The sequence below is a fragment of the Ixodes scapularis genome, unplaced genomic scaffold (assembly GCF_016920785.2).
Source record: "Ixodes scapularis isolate PalLabHiFi unplaced genomic scaffold, ASM1692078v2 PGA_scaffold4__175_contigs__length_147842914, whole genome shotgun sequence".
NCBI classification, from domain to species: Eukaryota; Metazoa; Arthropoda; class Arachnida; order Ixodida; family Ixodidae; genus Ixodes; species Ixodes scapularis.
In genome coordinates, this window is record NW_024609879.1 from 96029646 (window position 1) to 96047852 (window position 18207).

The 18207-nt window shown below is 46.1% G+C and overlaps 1 protein-coding gene across 1 annotated transcript in view; it reads right to left on the reverse strand.

Moving 5' to 3' along the window:
• LOC115321232 (sulfate transporter-like) overlaps window positions 1-17095 on the reverse strand; it is a 58834-nt gene extending 41739 nt beyond the window's left edge. The window contains exons 1-5 of the mRNA XM_040210289.1: window positions 16810-17095; window positions 6483-6593; window positions 3123-3277; window positions 2709-2873; window positions 2429-2584 (exon numbers count right to left, since the gene is read on the reverse strand). Coding sequence (XP_040066223.1) covers window positions 2429-2584; window positions 2709-2873; window positions 3123-3277; window positions 6483-6593; window positions 16810-17095 — 873 coding nt within the window. The remainder of the gene's footprint in view (window positions 1-2428; window positions 2585-2708; window positions 2874-3122; window positions 3278-6482; window positions 6594-16809) is intronic.
• Between the last annotated feature and the right edge of the window lie 1112 nt (window positions 17096-18207).

Genomic DNA, 18207 nt, shown 5'->3' on the forward strand with positions numbered 1-18207 from the left:
TTATTCACTCTCAAACGGGCCCCCTCCATCAGTGCGCGTTAATGCAACTGTCCACCACCTCATGCCTTACGATTTTTCCTGTCCCCAAGTATTTTTTCTAGTCAAAACTAAGTTTGGATTCGTTCATACCAGACACTAGACAATAACATATAAAAACATCAGTTGATTTGAAAATGTCGACTAGCCATCCTTTGGTCGATCTTATCTGAAATCACCCATATATATATATATATATATATGAACGGATATGTGCAGATGAATGAACCGTACTTAATCCAATGAATCAAAGAATCAAAGTTTCCAGGAACCCGCCGAAAGCCAAAAATTGGCGGAGCCAGTTTTTGGCTTTCGTACGTGGTCTCCTCGGAGACCACGTACGATGACGTGAAGTGCCCGTGTTGTGTATATATATATATATATATATATATATATATATATATATATATATATATATATACGGAGAGAGAGAGAGAGAGAGAGGCAGAGAGAGAACAGCACTTGGGAGGAAAAGAGGACACTCGACAGCAATATGTTAAAAAAAATAATTGCCCTTAAGGAAGAGATGGACGTCAAAAAGCAAGTGGATGGTCGTCAATAAGTATACAGAAAAAAAACGGTTCGAGCCTGGTAGGCCCTTCGTCAGACTTTGAATGAACACTTCGTTTTCTTTTTCTTTCCATCAAAGCAAAAACGGCCGCAAAGAAGAAGTAATTGGAAAAATGCTTACCGGTTAGCGGGTATGTATACTAATTTCTCGCGTAAAAGTCTACTATATCCCGACCAAAAAGCTGTAAATAGTATTGAAATATATATATATATATATACATATATATATATATACAGGGTGATACAAGGAGACGCCAGGCTCTTTAAATCGACTGGAAAATTCGGTTTCTTAACCTATCGCGCTACGACTTTGTGCAGCGTTGCCCACAGATGGTGCATTTTTTTGTAAAATTTGCAAAGAGCGAACTTACTTCAGGAAAAAGTACAGAAAGAAAAAGGCTTAGCTCTTATGGAAACGCAGCGAAGCCACCGATCTGCAAACAACACGGAGCCGTTTCGCATGGGAGACAAGAGATGGCGCAAGCGGTCGCGACGCCAGCTGCCGCCAACGAACGAGCAGACGACGCCGAGAGCCGGCATATTTAGCAGACAAGGAACTGCAGTTCCTTGTTGTTACCGCGCCTGTTTTTATTTCTGCGACTGTCGCCGCCTGCGGAACGTGCGCCGCTTTTGAGTCGAAAAGATTGTCTGCTAAAGACACTGGCTCTCGGCGCCGTATGCTGGTTCGTTGGCGGCGTTCGTTGCGCCATCTCTTGTCTCCCGTGCGAAGCGGCGCCGTGTTGTTTGAAGACCGGTGGCTTCGTTGTGTTTCCGTAGGAGCTAAGCCTTTTTCTTTCTTTACTTTTTCCTCAGGTAAGTTCGCTTTTTGCAAATTTTACAAAAAAAAAATGCGTCATCTGTGGGCAACGCTGCACAAAGTCGTAGCGCGATAGGTTAAGAAACTGAATTTTCCGGTCGATTTAAAGAGCCTGGCGTCTCCTTGTATCACCCCGTATATAAAAAGCCCAGTTTTATATCTGTATATATATAAGAATGTTGCGCTTTCTTATTCATGTAGAAAAAAGTAAATAAGTTAAGACACTGATCTCTTATGCCTGTGTCCCACTAGAGCGACAGACAGAAACAAAAGACAGCGACAAGCCTCAAACCTAGGGCCTTCATGAGCGCTTTGCTTGGGGTGATGACATGTGGCCATTTTGTTTCGAACGCTTATTTTTATTTTTTGTTCTGAAGCGCGTGAAAGAGCGTGTCCCTCCACACGCTCGTGGCGCTGACTCTGTTACGGCGACATTTTGTTTCCTGCGATTTCTTTGTAGTTTCCCTGTGAGCGCGTGCTGTCGGCATCGGGTACTACAAACGATGGCATCACCCTAAACAGAAGGGCATTGAGGCACACTACTCAAACCCATGCAGCATGCTCGCGATGGTACCTTCGGCAGGCGTTTAATTGTTCGGTGCTCGTGAAGTAAGCACGAGCGATTGCAAGTCTGCCGAAGATACCCTCGCGGGCATGATGATCGTGTTTGAGCATAGCCTCCTTTACTCTACAGAGCCTCTCAACTCGCGAAAGATTCTGGTTTAAGGCTTGCGGCTGTCGTTTGTTTCTGTCTGTCGCTCTAGTGGGACACGGGCATTACGAGTGCAGGACATAGACGGACATCCGACAAACACTGCTCAGTGCCAAATGCCTTATTCGCAAACACTTCTTATACTTGATCTTCGCCAGCCGGCGACGTGAACAAAGTATACCGTCAAGGCTATTCGGGTCCTCAAAAGCTTTGTTTAGTCGGTGCGCAGTGTAGGTTGTTGGTTTCCGCAGTGATAGTGAGCCATTAACGGGAAGGGGTTTTTCAGTACTTACGAGAATCAGGTCCGCAGGCAATGGAATGGCGGTAACCCTCTTGAGCCTCCGGCCAAATACAAACTTGGATACTCCCAGCAGGACGAACGCAACCAGGGACATCGACGTTGTGACCACGTTGCTTGAAAGGATGTTCGCCATCAGGCTGTACAGGCTCTGTCGCACGCATGGAGATGACGAAGCAGTTCAGGAATCAATCTGCCTGCGTGCCTGGCGGTTCTGGAGTTGATAGTAACTAAGGCACTATGGCCAGAGTTACCATGACCAGGGTAAGACTCACCAGAACTGTGCCGAAGACGCCCTTGGATGACTGGTAGGAAGCGTCGAAGACGGACGGTACTTGAGTGGCGACTACTGTGAAAGCAGCTCCGGCCAGGAAGCCTTCGGCCATGATGGGAGAGATGACGACGGATAGCCTGTCCAGGCGCAGTAGCCACAGAGCGATCTGAAAGAGCAGATCAAAACATATGAAATATGAGAAGAATACGAACAGTGATTTGAAAATAGTTGTGTTGTAAGCCTCCTGTATAATAAAGAAATGGCTTGGTCTTCCCTTAGACTGAGGTTATGATCGACGGACCGCCAGTAGGTTATAATCACTTTGCTCAAACCTCTATCAACAACCGATCGTCATATTTATGGTATCATATGTTATTGGCAACTTATTAGCGCAGAAAGAGTAAGTCTGGCCCACCTGGATCAGCCCACTCATCATCGTGACAGTGATGGCCACACCGGCCGGGGAATCTCCGAAGTCGGGATAACTCTCGTTGCCAACCGTTGTGTTGCTTTGGACCCCGAACGTCTTGACAGCGTTGGCCGTCATCAGTGCCGTCACCGCGAACATCCCTGCGACGTACATGCCAAAATACGTCCACGTCAACTGCGTCTGGACACGAACATTGCATCTTCGCCATTCGCTTGGGACGCTTCCGTTGGCACAGTGCCCCATAACCGAAAGAAGCACCATGTCTTTTTTCACTCCCTTTCCAGTATTGACTGTAAAACGTTCGTATGACTTCCACGAATTGCCACTATATATATAGTCCTTTGCGGGCCTTACAGATAGCCTTCCACGCTCTTCAGCAGAGCGAACTCTGGAGAGGAGGTGAGAGGAGAAACCCCCAATCATAGTGAGCAGAGAACTTAATGGAAGGTGTCTGTCCTGCTATGCTTAACTACGACAGCTTCGGCAACAATGCACGTGGCGGGTTCCCAGTCTTACTATGGCTCCGCGGCCATTGCGATTGCAGCATCAGCTGATAAGAACGCCGGAAGAACAAATCAGGAAGCAAGAACATTGAACGTCCGTTTCTTAAACCGTCAGGAACTATACTGTTACACGCGCTTAAGTTCTTTACTAAAGAACCTTCGATATATATACATATATATTTTTTTTTTGGTTTCACGATTTTTGTGTATTTTCTCACGCAAGTTTTTGCTGCAGTTAGAGTACAACTGGGGTCAGCTCATTGTTGCTGACTGTGAAAAGGCACTTTAAAGAAAAAGTTCTCATAAATTTGCCTTTTCTTATAAGGAAAGGCAAACATAAGAGAACTGTAAAAATACTCATGAGAAAATATTCCTCGGGCGCTTCAGGTATACTTGAAGCACCCTAGGAAAATTTATTCGAAATTATTTTTTTATATGCCAGGAGGACTCTCAAGAGCCATTCAGAACAACGTGTTCCCCATGCATAAAAACCCGCGACGAAAAGAGAGCGCCGCACGCTCTCTCTTCGAACCTACTTTATTACGCTTTTGTTTAATTTATTCATGCTTAAAACACAAACTGAAACAATAACTTGGGACGGCGGTTTTCAAACCTGGAGGGATTTCGCGTACAACAGTGAAATTGCGAGCCACATATGTAAAATGGGAGAACCGTTTCTCGGTAGTTCAATTTGCGTCAAATTCAGAGTTATTCATTAATTGCATAAAGCCGATGAACAAATTTAAGATAATTACCGTTGCAAATATTTTATTCGAACGCAAAAATCTGCAGGTAAAAGGCTACAGGCATTTGTAGTACTTAGAACAACTTGCGACTCGAGAAAACAACTAGGCATCTAGTTAGACCAACCATTGATATCATACCCAGTGTTCCAGCGCGTTCGAACACCGAGTTGAGACCAAGGCTTTGCGTCCCATTCTTCCCAACCAGAGCTCGGCGTTTTCACGTCCCCGCGCCCTCTTATGTCCTCCTCTCTTTCAATTTCTACTGGCCTACCCTAATCTGCGCTGTGTTGACATTCGAATAACATGCAGCAGTACTCTCGGCAACTAACTTATCGTAGCGAAAAAAAAAAGTGAAAGCCGTTTACAACTCCCTGTAACACCGAATTAGAGCGCAGCTCTTCAGGAGGAGGAGGGAAGGGTACTAGGGGGGGGGGGGGTGAAGTGACCTGGGGGGTCACGTGACCTTAGGGGTCACGTGACGATGCCGATGATGTCATCAGTGACGATGACGATGCGGACTCCGATGACGTCATCAGCGATGATGACGATGACGATGCGGATGTCGGTGACGTCATCAGTGACGTCACTGATGACGTCATTCGTGATGATGACGATGACGATGCGGATGCCGGTGGCGTCATCAATGACGTCACTCATGACGTCATCAGTGATGATGACGATGTGGATGCCGGTGAGGTCATCAGTGACGTCACTGATGACGTCATCAGTGACGATGACGTCATCGGGGAGGTCACGTGACCTCGGCGGGGGCCTTGGGGGAGGGGTTCACGTTACCCTGAGGGGGGTCACGTGAGCTCGGAGTGGTCACGTGACCTCAGGGTGGTCAAGTGACCTCGGGCGTCACTTGACTTTGGGTGTCACGTGACCTTGTGGGCGACGTGACCCTAGGGGAGGGGTCACGTGACCTCCGGGAGCACGTGACCTCGGGGGGTCACGTGACTTTGGGTGTCACGTGACCTTGGGGTGAGCTTGGGGGTCACGTGACTTTGGGTGTCACGTGACCTTGGGGTGACCTTGGGGTCACGTGACCTTGGGGTGACCTTGGGGGTCGCGTGACCTTGGGGTGACCTTGGTTACGCCGACGGCGACGCCGACGCCGCTCAAGCCGGGAACGGGCCCCTAAGAGCTGCGCTCTAAAAAAAGTGAAAGCCGTTTACAACTCCCTGTAACGCCGAATTAGAGCGCAGCTCTTGAGGTTTAGGGTAGGGTGCTGGGGGGTGGGTCAAGTGACCTCGGGGGGGGGGGGGGGGGGGGTTACGTGACCTGGGGGTCACGTGACGATGCCGATGCCGATGACGTCATCAGTCACTGATGACGTAATCAGTGACGATGACGATGCGGATACCGATGACGTCATCAGTGACGTCACTGATGACGTCATCAGTGATGATGACGATAACGATGCGGATGCCGGTGACGTCATCAATGACGTCACTGATGACGTCATCAATGGCGATGACGTCATCGGGGGTCACGTGAGCTCAGGGGAGTCACGTGACCTCGGATAAAGGGGAGGGGGGTCACCCCCCTCCCCGAGGTCACGTGACCCCCCAGGTCAAATGTCCCATAATGCACCGGCTCGCGCGGTGCATTATGGGACATTTCCCATAATGCACCGCGTGGTTACGCCGACGGCGACGGCGACGCCGCTCAAGCCGGAAACGGGCCCCTAAGAGCGTCGCTCTAAAAAAAAAGGAAAGGACGGCGTTTATTTTTGTGAAAGTATGTCACCTGAAACAAATACACAATTTGCTCTAGAAAAAAAAAACACAAAATTAAGTCGATGTGTTTTTTTTACAAGGCGTCAAAAGAGCTGTGTTTCTTCGTTTTTTTTTCGTTTTTTTTAACACTAAATCTTTAAGATGAATGCCTTCTGTCATTCTGTTCCTTTCTCTCCCACTTTGGATTCTTCCCGAACGCCACCCTGTCCCAGCTTGTTTAGAAAAATGGTAAATCTACACCAGCTCGCCTTCGTCATCACTGATTTATCACTAAAATGCCAGCAGTACACTCAACGGTGCAGTCCGTTCGGCGTCACCGATTTGGAATGTCCTACGCACGTTGTATATACGTACCCATGGAGATGTAGGGCGACGAGCCCAGCAGCACGTAGACAAGGGCCGGGTACAGAGAACTGTACAGGCCGTACACGGGACCCACGCCGGAGATGATGGCTGACACCATGCCTAGGGCGAACAGCTAAATGTATGATGAACTCTTGCGCAAATCAATCAATCAATCGTATTTATACAAAAACAGATGCCGGAGGCCTATATAAAAAGCTAACGGTTTTCGGCTTAAAAAAAGAAACTGGTCACTCGCTCTCGGGGCATATTTAGGAACCTGTTTCTGGGATCTTCACAGTGTTTTATCGTCACGTCAAAATTTTAGAAAGACATTGATGATCACCATGTCGGTTTGAAAAGAAGGCTGTCGTATAATTGTGTTGCGTGTATGTTTGTACAGCCTTAAGTTAGTCCCGATGGACATCTGGTGTCTTAGCTGTAGATTAGCAATCTGGCCAGAGCAGTATAACCGCTAGCCTGGGACCTTTAACGTGCACCACGCAGTAGTGATACACGACCGCACGCCGGTACGATGCTTGTCCAGATTGAAACGGGCAGGAGTGGCGACTGAACCCAAGATCCCTGGGTTCCGCAACGCGGGCTTTCGATCCATGTGCTCCGAGCTGGTGTGCGCTAGCCCTGTCGGCCACCGATGCCCCGAAACTGTCATGTAAATAAAATTGAAGCTGTGTTTCGGAATTCGTTGTGCTTGTCCTCTTCTGGTATTTTCTTGTCTCGATGTTTCCCAGTATTACCGTAAACAAGCTCGCCTGTGCCTTCTCTCACTTTAGTAAAACATCTTTTTGTTTTTGTTTCTACTTTTGATTGTCATTAACTGGTGACACAACAACACGTTTCTCAACACGCGGTACGGAGGAAGGTTGCTTAAATCGTACAACAAATTTTTTTCGTTTTTTTTTTTTTTTTTTTTCCAATTAAAGTTGATGTGTTTCTCTTTAACGAGACCAGGCCATTCAGAAAATGTCGGCAACGCCAGCCTGAGGTTTCCCAAGAGATTTCTTTTTCTGAACAGCTTCCGTCACATTCCTCTATTGTACGCGTACGGTGTTGTCACTCCCAGAGATCAACAAGTCCTAAGCTTCGTTCCATGACAGTGCCGCGGCACTGAAATCGATGGCTACAATATGGCGCTCTACGAGGTAAAATAATACACCAGCGGGCAAGCCTGGCACAGCCCGCTCTCGAGCGGGAAAGAACTGGCTAGCATTCTCCGCTTGTGAACTGTGTATACTAGGGACTACTGGGTTTTCAAAGCCAAAGCAACACTATCCATTGCTTACCAATCTCGCGTAATTCACTGGCAGTGCAATGCTCATATTTGTAAATGTTACGTTTTTGTGTTCTTTTTTTATGCGGCGTCAATATAGCCGACATCAACCTACCGAATCGATCCTTATGCTCAAGCGGACGCGATGGAAGCTCTGGTACTGACAAGATAATGAATGGCGTCTCTTTCGAAAGCCTCCACCGCGCGCTCGCTGCCGTCCGTAGTGCTTTGGCTGCTGCTGCACGTTTAAGGCTGCGGTACCACGGCGGCCATCTTGAACAAAACATTAGTTGAACCACCAGGGCGGCGTTGGCTGTCCGTATGAGCAAATGCTGCGAAACCTGCGCGCCAATTTCGAAACCCTTTTTCCCGTCGCTTGCGACCTTGAGTTTCCTTCTCCACTCTTACGCCCCTCCTTTCACGTGTTCACCCTCTGGCGCGTCGCGCCCACGTTCATTGTTGGGAGGACAATGTACCGGATAATCCCCAACTTGAGGCCCCCTGCCAAAATTGTCCGGCTGCAGTGTTGCCAGATTGGGCTATATATAGCCAAATTGGGCTACATTTTTTTCTAGTTGGCGTCAAAATTTCGCGTTTGGCTATGTGGCTATTTTTGGGCTATATCTAAGGGTGCGGCGAACTCTTGACGAACCTCCGGTTCGACGTCGAACTTTAAGGTTCGATTAGTTAATTTTCAAACTTCTAGTCAGTTTCGAAAAAAAAATTGCTTATCTTTTGGCTAGTTGAGAGGAGAGAGAGGAAGGAGGATGGCTTCAAACTTCTACAAACGTCGGGGTTTTCACAATGCGCAGAGAAGCAATGCTAGCAGAGTTCAAGCGGTCTCCCCACAGCGCAGTGAAGCAAATCAAACAAACAAATTGCACTGTTTTTACAGGTCCAGTAGCGCGTCTTCTACCCGGACGTAGACTGAACCCTCCAAACGCAGCTTTGGTGCCCATTGCGAAAATTCTTAGGCATCGCCAACTTTAAGAAATGAAACACAATCAAAAATAGCGTGTACCGGAACGGGGGACGCTCATATTCTACACAAAGAAAAATAGACGGGTGGGTTATTGGTAAGAACCTTAGATATAAGGGGTGCTGGTTTGAAACTCCCAGTTCTGGCACTTCTGCTCCTGCATTCTGTTCTTTTACTGTATGGTTATAACTCCCGGGCCTCAGAATACAGCTGTCCATGTATGTTTTCTATTTCTGAAATCCTACAAAGGATGGGTAATTAATTGTTTCAGAAATTTTCATCCTTCTGAAGCATTTTTTTTTATATATCAGGGGACCTAATGCACACAAAAAGTGGCGCATCAGAGGGTTGAAAAAGAGAATTTAACATGTTGTTTTTTGCGCGTATGAAAAATTGTCAATAAAAGGCTTAAGAATCGTTCTTTTTAGTCTTGGCTATTTTGGGCTATATTTATTTTATGGCTTTGGCTATATTTGGGCTATACCTCCCAGCCGTTTGGCGGTTTTTTGGTGGGACCATCTGGCAACACTGTCCGGCTGCCAAGTGATTTGAGCGAGATGGGGTTTTGAAGCGGTATGGAAAAGTGGGACCGTCAATTTTGAACTATGCCTTTTCGATACTGCATAAGTTGTGTACGGGGCTGGCCAAGGCACGGGCGCGAGGACGTAACTGTATACAATGCTTGGGTTGCAGGAGCACTCGCGCGTAGAAATGGTAGGACGCGCTTTCTGAAATCACACGCCTACATTCCGCAGCGTTGCAATCCTACGAGTAAAACAGAGTACATCTTCGGACAGTGCGTGAGTTGATGCCGGCCGTACGAAAGACACACCTCGCGCTTCCTGTCACTACTGCCTCTGCTTGCACGCGCTGCCGATTGGCGGTCCTTTCTTTATTTTGTTTCGTCGCTCTTTTGAAAATACTGAAACTAATATTTTCTCAGACCCTGCTCATCGTACCTCTGCACTACAGTTGTGTAAACACGTTGTGATGTAATTTGAGATATGGGACGGAGTGTCTACATTCTTATTTCGTGTGTAATGCCGGCATAATATTCCTTTGCTGCCAGAGGGTCAAAATAATGGTAGGGTCGGCAGCAAAAACTATTTCAATGACCGAATTATGATCAAACACCAGTAAGAACATAAAAAAGAAATCACATGGGGACAATAAAAATATTGCTACAAGAGGATGGTGCGTGGGGCACAAACAATATTCGGAGTGACGTTGAGGGAACGCGACAAGCCAGATCTTTCCTAATGGCAGCCGTAAAAGTTGATCTGGTGCCTCGTTTTGATCGGCTTTGCACGGAAACTCGTAAACTACCGACTATCTTGTCAGTGGTGAACATAGTGAGCATGAACTGGATGATTTTTTTGTTGTTTTTGTTTCTGTAGTTAAATGAGAGTATGGAAATATGAGACGTCCGCTGACGCTTGCGTCGGCTAACGGAACCTCAATCGCCGATCGCGGCCGATGTCATGGGCGTATACAAATACATCAAGTCGTCTGGGCGGGAGCAGTTGAAGCGCCGCACTTTTTTGGCTGGTCAGTAGAGACCCCGCGAATTCTGACTCGAGGCTACTCTGTGCGGAGGGAGCCGCTACTGAGCGCGACCAATCGGAAACCAAGGATGGCTGAAATTTCCTAATTGCCATGAGATTTGCAAATTCGTTCTTCCCGCCGTAGTAAATTCGTCCGAATCGCTATTCGATTTACTAATCGATTATTTGGATGAAAAGATATATTTCAAAATTCGTACGTGGCTCACCAAATGGCAATAAAATTGGTATAGGATTTCAAACCTATATAGTGTCGCCCTAATTTACAAACTTGTTTCACTTGAAATTAGAGTTCACGCGCAAGCGAGCTGGTGGAAGCCTATACTAAAAAGGCCCGAAACAAGAGAAACAAAAAATAAATAAATAAGAGCGGAATAAGCGCAACACAGTCTCAAATCATAGCTGAAAATGGTTACTTGGTAAGTGTAAATGTCCAGACATTGTATTAGTAAAATGTATATATATACATATATATATATATATATATATATATATATATATATATATATATATATATATATATATATATATATATATATATATATATATATATATATATATATATAAAGTCAAAAATGCGTACTGTCGGAGTTATTAATTCGAAGTTTATTCCGACGTTTCGAGCGGGGACCGTTCTTCATTAGGTGATGAAGAGTGGTCCCCGCTCGAAACGTCGTAGTAAACTTCGAATTAGTAACCCTGACAGTACGCATTTTTGCTTTTGTATATATATATATATATAGAGAGAGAGAGAGAGAGAGAGATAGGTAGATAGATATTTTTCACTATTTGCTGACGGCCGAAACTAACTATGCAACACAACAAGTAAAACCACAGAGCTGCCCGCCTCATATCACCCTCAGTTGGAGCTCGACTGACACATTGTGCCGATCAAGCATCACCAACAGCTCAACACCTAAACGCCACGGCGTTCACTATCTTTGTTTGGGTGATTCCACCCACTAATATAACAACTCATACAATGCGCCGTGATAAAGTGCTTTTTGTCTTTGTGTATGTGTTTTCGTGACATCTAACCTCTGTTTGCGCTCTGACTAAGAATGAAACCATGTATACTAAAACATCGATAGTGGTCTCTATTTTTAGCGACGCTCGCACACGTCTTGCCTTTGACGCAGTGGCATTCTCAACTCCCATACACGGACATTTGGACAAAATAGTTTGGTCGGCCTTCACTCATTAGCTGCGGAACGTTTTGACCGTGACGTATGTATAATTCAAAGAAGCACCGACAGGCGGGTGCCCCTTTGAAAACAAATCATGTTCGCGTAGAGATATTTAGCGGCTCTAGTATAGTCCGTGGGTATTTATTTCTAGGCCAACTCGTCGGCGTCAGTCGGTACAGGCGCTGGAGGCGTGATGAAAATGCTGGCAGATGTCGGCTTGACGAGCCCCACACTCTCCCCTTACAGCAGATGGCAAATAAACCAACAACAATATTTGTCGACGGGCAATTGATTGAAGAGGCCAATCGGTAGTAGGATGACTCGACAAAGGGTAATTCATCAAAAATTCCAACTCGTTGACAATTGTTTGTGAGGCCATTCAGTTTCCACATTGCACTCATCTTCTGTATTAGAACACATACACATGTTAGACATTTTAATATAAGCAAGTTTCGGGCACCGGATATTTTTTTGAAAAGCTGTTTCACCGAATTTCGCATCTCCCGGTTCGTCGAATTTTGATATGAAATCATAATATAATTATTATACTTGTCACTTCTTCAATTAGAAATGGTTACAGATAATTATAAAATAAAAGTAGGCTTTCGCAAAAATTATGTCGATTATAGGCTATGCCAACGTAGCCGAACAGTAAAAAAAAATGTTATGAGGGTGTTTTTGTTAGGGTTCAAAAAAGACAAAGGCGATTCTTCAAATGAGCACTGGTCACACAGGCCGACTGGTAACATAATTAAAATAAAAGCACCGACTTCACAGAACAGGAAAAAACAATTTCACTAGACGTTTCGCCTCCTTGAATAAACGCCTCCATGAAAAAACGCCTCCATGAATCATGAATAACCAACTCGCCCAAGCTGAAGTTCTGACCAGTTCCGCCTCCCTTGCGGGAGGCATCTTCAGTAGTCACACAACAATGCCTGTGTAAGCTTCGTGGAGAGGGCCGCGTTTTTTGTTACACACGGACGTGTGTGTCCCTGCGAACAAACCACGATTCTAGGATTTTCGGGACCCCCATCTGTCCTCCCTCGCCAAGGTCGTCGCGGCCGGGAAGTCAAAATAATGCCCTATTGTCCACACATAGTAGACCAGTTCAGACTTCAGTCGGGTCGCGTGGGATGCGCACGTGACGTCACGCTTGTGTTTACAAAGCAAATGAAAAGTTCAACCTCAAGTCAACGCTATTTATCAAATATGTCCGTACTTCGTGGAGAGGGCCGCGGTTTTTCTTACACACGGATGTGTCTCTGAGAACAAACACGATTTTAGGAGATTTTCGGGACTCCCATCTTTGTCATAGGGTGACTCGTTTATCGGACTGTTCGTCGCAGCGAGAGTACAGGGAAGGATAATAATTCATACCCTATATTGTGCAGAAGAGAAGAATATAAAAAAAGAAAAGAAAACGAAGCGAAAATTTCGATTTCCTTTCTTGTGGACAGGGCATTGTAGGTGAACGTGGCTTCCTTGTTTGATTCGCCAAAGTAGCAACAAAGCGACATTTTACGATCGAGCGAGCACCGTCGGAAACACTGCCCAAAATAATTTTATAGGGAGTTTCACGGCTTTCCACTGCGACATAAGCACGTGGATAGAAAAACAAATATTGACAACAATAATTGTCGAATATTTTTGGCACGCTCACACCTGGTTTTTCTTCATAATTTGATGACTCATATGTTGATTTTGTTTGCGGAACCGTACTTCTGACCGGCAATTTTATTGCCCACGCGAAGCTTTTGCGTGCGATCCACTACAGTTAATTATTTTGGAGTGTCCAAGTTGAAGCGGTGCGTGTTATTTTTCGATCTCTGTCCGAATGATACAAAGTTTCACGTTTTCACCCTGTGAGTGAAGTGAGTTGGTCAGTGCTAGCATCGAAGGCTAACTTCGAACTCTAATTTGGAAATAATGTCTCTGTTGCCGCATCGCGGACAAAGATATATATGCTCTTATCACTGTAGCAAAATAACGTGGCAGGATTTGTGCTCTTGTTATGATCGTGTACCATTGTAGTCGACGTCATCCCAGCACGGCGTATCGTTTTTGTATTCGGTTGAGCCCTGCAAACCACACTTAGGAAAAAAATGAAAGTTTGCACCTTGTTTGTTCAATTTTTTGTTATACTGCATAAACATATTGCGCCCCGTGTTTTTGAAGGCACGGTAGACGGTGGTGACGGTGAGGTGACCGACCCCCATGTCAGCCGGCGTCTCGCTCGACCTCCTCGGAGGACAGGTCGTTTTTACTGGTGACTGGTGCATACGTGGAGCAACTCCGCGCGCATTGCGTTCTTCATCTCAGAGAACGCAATACATGACTCAGCTCTATCTCGTCATCGCTCCAAAATGACAAGTGGAATTCGCAACTGTAGTCGGTGACAGGTCAAGAACGAAGTGGGAGCTCCTCCCACCCTGTTCCACTTCAGCGGAGCGAACGGGGGAGAAGAGGTTGCCCCCTCTCCAGCGTTCGCAAATGGCAAATATTAGTTTATTAGGCCACTAACTGTCAATTTACGCTCGTTCCTTTACGTCCGTCGCAGCCGATAATGTTATCCCCGGGAATACCAAAAGTATAATTTCTTTCAGCAAAAAAAAAAAAACAAAACAAAACAAAACAGAATAATAAAACGCCCGGTATATCACAGCTTTGACAACGCTTCACGTGTGTGAGGTTCGATGACCGACAGAGAACCACCGCTGGCCGTGCTCCCGAAGCGGGGAAGTGCAATTTATGGAGACCGATCATATTATCAGAAAGGTGCAGACTAGGGAGCCTTCATGTGCGCGAAGCGCACATGGAGGCACTCTAATGCAGACAATCCAGGAAAAGTATTCTTGCAACTATGAGGTTCCAGTTGTACTTACACATGCATTATCGTCAAATTTGACGGAGTTCCTTCCAACACTAAAGAGTTGTCAAGAGTGAAGATTATAAAGGAGAATATCAGCAGGAATCTATTGTCTGTTTACTGAAAACAAAACAAGCATCAGAAAAACGCATTTGGGCGGCCGGGGAGGCCAGAAGCACGGACTGCGCGCACCCAGCGTGGAACCAGCGAATGAGAGGGCACTCCTAGCAATCTGTTTTCAGAGCCACGGTATGCCGGCTGCCGGCCAAATGTCCACTTTAATTCTATTATGGCTTTCGAAACGTAAATACACGCTCGAGAATTTTCAACAATATCACGCGAGCGCCGACCGGCCTGTAGATCAGCGCATCGTCACGGCGCGAAGTAGCGATATCAATGACAGTACGCGCGTGCGCAGAAGAAACGCGCCGAAGTCGGCGTCGGCTGCTAAGCTGTTTCCCCAATCACGACCCACCCCTGGCGCGACGCCCACCGCTTGCTCCACCCCATAAGCAGGGGACCTATACTTCGTTTCAGCTTCGGTGCGAGCGCGGCCGATGTTATGAGCCGAAGGGCCAATGAAACAGCGAAAGAGGCACAACGTCATGGCCTGCTCTCTGCAGTTGATAGGACCAGCCGGCATTCGCTCTCTCTCTGTGCACTGCTCCTCCGCCGGCTAGACTTATCAAGCGCAGAGAGCACGCCATGACGTTGCGCTTTTCGCACAGTTTGATTGGCCCTTCGGCTCATAACATCGGCTGCGCTCGGACAGAAGGTGAAACGAAGTATAGTAATCAAAGCGACACACACGGTACGCAAACACGAACAGCAGCCAGTAGGAAGGACACCGACACGAGCTTAGTCAGCGAACGAAAAGACAGACACAAACTTCACTCTAGGCAAACAGAGCAGGGGTAGTTACAAGGATGAGATGCGTGCGCAGACGGAGGTAACCAGTGCACAATAAATACGCGAAAACTCGCAGCAACCGAAGAACTACGCAGCAAACACGTACGTGCACACGCACCAGAAGCACGTGCGTCACGCTGCGTATCTACGCAGAACTGGCGATTTTGGCATTTCGGTAATTTGAAACTTCGATATCGATTCCGTGAACAATTTATTCAGCAAACTGAACCGGTGGAGCCTCGCATAAAAAAAAAAATCGTTTAACAATATGAAAGCGACTGAAATTCTTCCTAAAAGCTATATTAGCAGAAAGTACCGTGTTATAAAGGACCTCACGAGTTTCGACCAAATTTTCCAGCACGTTATTTTGCAAGAAACGGAAGAAGCCAAGTGTACAACCAGTTTCTGAAGCTGGCAACCACAGCTGGAATCAGCGCCATCCTCGGCAGTTTCCTGAACCTCGCGTAGTCACATTTCAGCCACCGCCACATAGAGGGCGCAACCAGACATCCAATTTGTGTTTTCTGTGTGTTTTATGATTCTTTTTAATAAATAGGCTCGATTAGTGAAAATGTCGGCTAATAATCAGGACCTGGAACAGTAATCTCCATTTAATACTAAAAATATCGGCCTAAATGTCTGCCAAAAGGGGTCAAAATACTCGTTTTTGACTATCAACAAATACGTGATTTCACCTATATTGAAACTTTTTTTATGGAAAATCAAAAGTGAAATTTAGAAAAAGGGCCTCGCTTTGCAAAGCAGAATATGTTTTTCTTTGCGGGCCTACAATTTTATTCATGTGCGCCAATCCCTAAGCGCTGTCCCACTGTACTACCAAATGAAGTTTGCCAAAATTAACGGTTTTTGGCACTTTTCACGTGAGCATTCCGAAAAAAGTTTAAGCCATATTACAATGAAATTTAGCGTAACTCTTTCGACCATAATTACAAACTGATGTAAAAAGTTTCAAATAAAATGACCGAGTAGGCGCCCAAAACTTCGCGACTGAAGTGCTTCCGCAAAGTCAATTTTTCTAAAGTAAATATCTGTCAAAATAAAATAAAAAACGAAAAAAGGGCCTCCGTTGACAATGAACGCACTCTTCTTCTATAACATTCTAAAATTAGAAAGAAATTGCTCCAATAGTGCACCCTGTACCACTGTACTACGAAACCATGTTTTGCCGAAAAGGTCAATGTTCGCGGGTGCCCTCTGAATTAGCTTTTTGCACTAGGAAAACAAATCCTACATCAGATAAAAGATAATGTTGTACACTACAAGATGATATATAACACATAATTTTAGCAAGCTTGAACACGCCACGATCGCATTTCGAAAACGTGCTGAAAGCGTCATATGTCATGGCCGCCGTGGGACCGCAGCCTTAAGGTTCATGAGACGCCGAAACGATGTAGAAGTTAGGAAGCTCGTACCGTGGAAACTGAAGTACCTCCCTGTCGTTTTCACCCAGTCAGTGAGTGCGAGTAATTCTTTCGCACTCAATATGTTAAGATTCATCTCACCTCCAGCCCCGCTTACCCTGTGGCACGTGCAGCACACCGGTGGAAAGTCCAGCCAATACATCGGGGACAAGCTGCCTCTTGACGTCATAGTTTGCCACCCACGTGATGCAGGGAAGTAACCGGAGAAGAGTCCCGGGGATTTGACGGAATGTCCTCTTGGCCCTCTGAGCCGCTGTTGTTCTCGGCTGAGCCGGCGTGGACGCAGCCTCTTTGAGAAAACTGCTGGTCACGGCTCTTCTTTTCACCATTACGGTCGGCTCTTCCGACGCTCCTGCCACAACATAAATTTTCGGGAACTCCATTAGGATATCAGCAATACCACAATTGTTGAATTGTGTGTTTGTGTGTATGTGTGTTTTGGTCGTGTTCCGCCTGGGATGTGATTTCTAGTCGTCACTTAAATAAAAAAAAAAATCGGGCCTACTGCGTGTGGTTAAAAACGTATATATTTTCGTCCCAAAAAACGTCTGGCACAACTACGTAAATATTACGTTTATATAAAAAAAATGCCCTCAAGTTCTAAGCAGGAAGTTGCTATTGTTTTTGTTTTAAACATCTGCCGGCGACATATGACGACAGTTGCGTTCTTGTTGTTTTTCTGCGTATGCCTATAGGAAGGCTTCTATTTTCCGAGCAATATAAAATATTATGCCTTTTTTGTGGTTAATGTTTAGCGTCATCGCTAAAGTTGTTTTGTCCAGGTGTTCAACCGGGACCTAGGTCATCAGGGATGTTGCTGATGCTCTATGCAGTGAGCACCTTAGCAGGTGTGGTGTTGCCATCGGCTGCGCCAAAGGTGAGATACAGCATTCTTGTAAAAGTAAAATTCGGGTTCACACAAGACGTCAGAATGTACAAATAGCCAAACATCGGCAATAAGTAGCGAGAATAATACGGATCCAAATATTTGCTACACGAAACGCGCCACGGTTACCAGAAGACCGTTATGCACGTCCGCCCGTATATCCCTTCGCATAGTTTTGTTTTCTGTTATTAATCATATATACTTCAGACCGACAAAGCTCGAGAAGAAAGAGAAACGATGCTGCGAGCAAAATGCGCGTCCCCCTCATGCTCTCTGCCTGAGCCTCATTTGTGGGATTTGCATGCCAGCCGGCGTCGCCATGTGTGCTGATCACGAGTTCAAGGTCTGCATGTCTCTACTGATCGCGACACTAAGCACGACCATGCTTTCCTGAACCACTGCGTGCCTGAACGATGCTTGCACTGCTTGGCGAGGGCGCTGAAATTCCGGAGCTCACTGTTGCTACACACGCGCAGCGTTTTGTGGTGCTATTAGCAGCATTGTGAAATCATACTCAGTGTTCGAGCACGTTCGGACACAGAGTAGAGACCGAGGCAGAAAGCTTTGCGTCCTAGTCTTTCCAACCATGAGCTCGGCGTTTTCACGTCC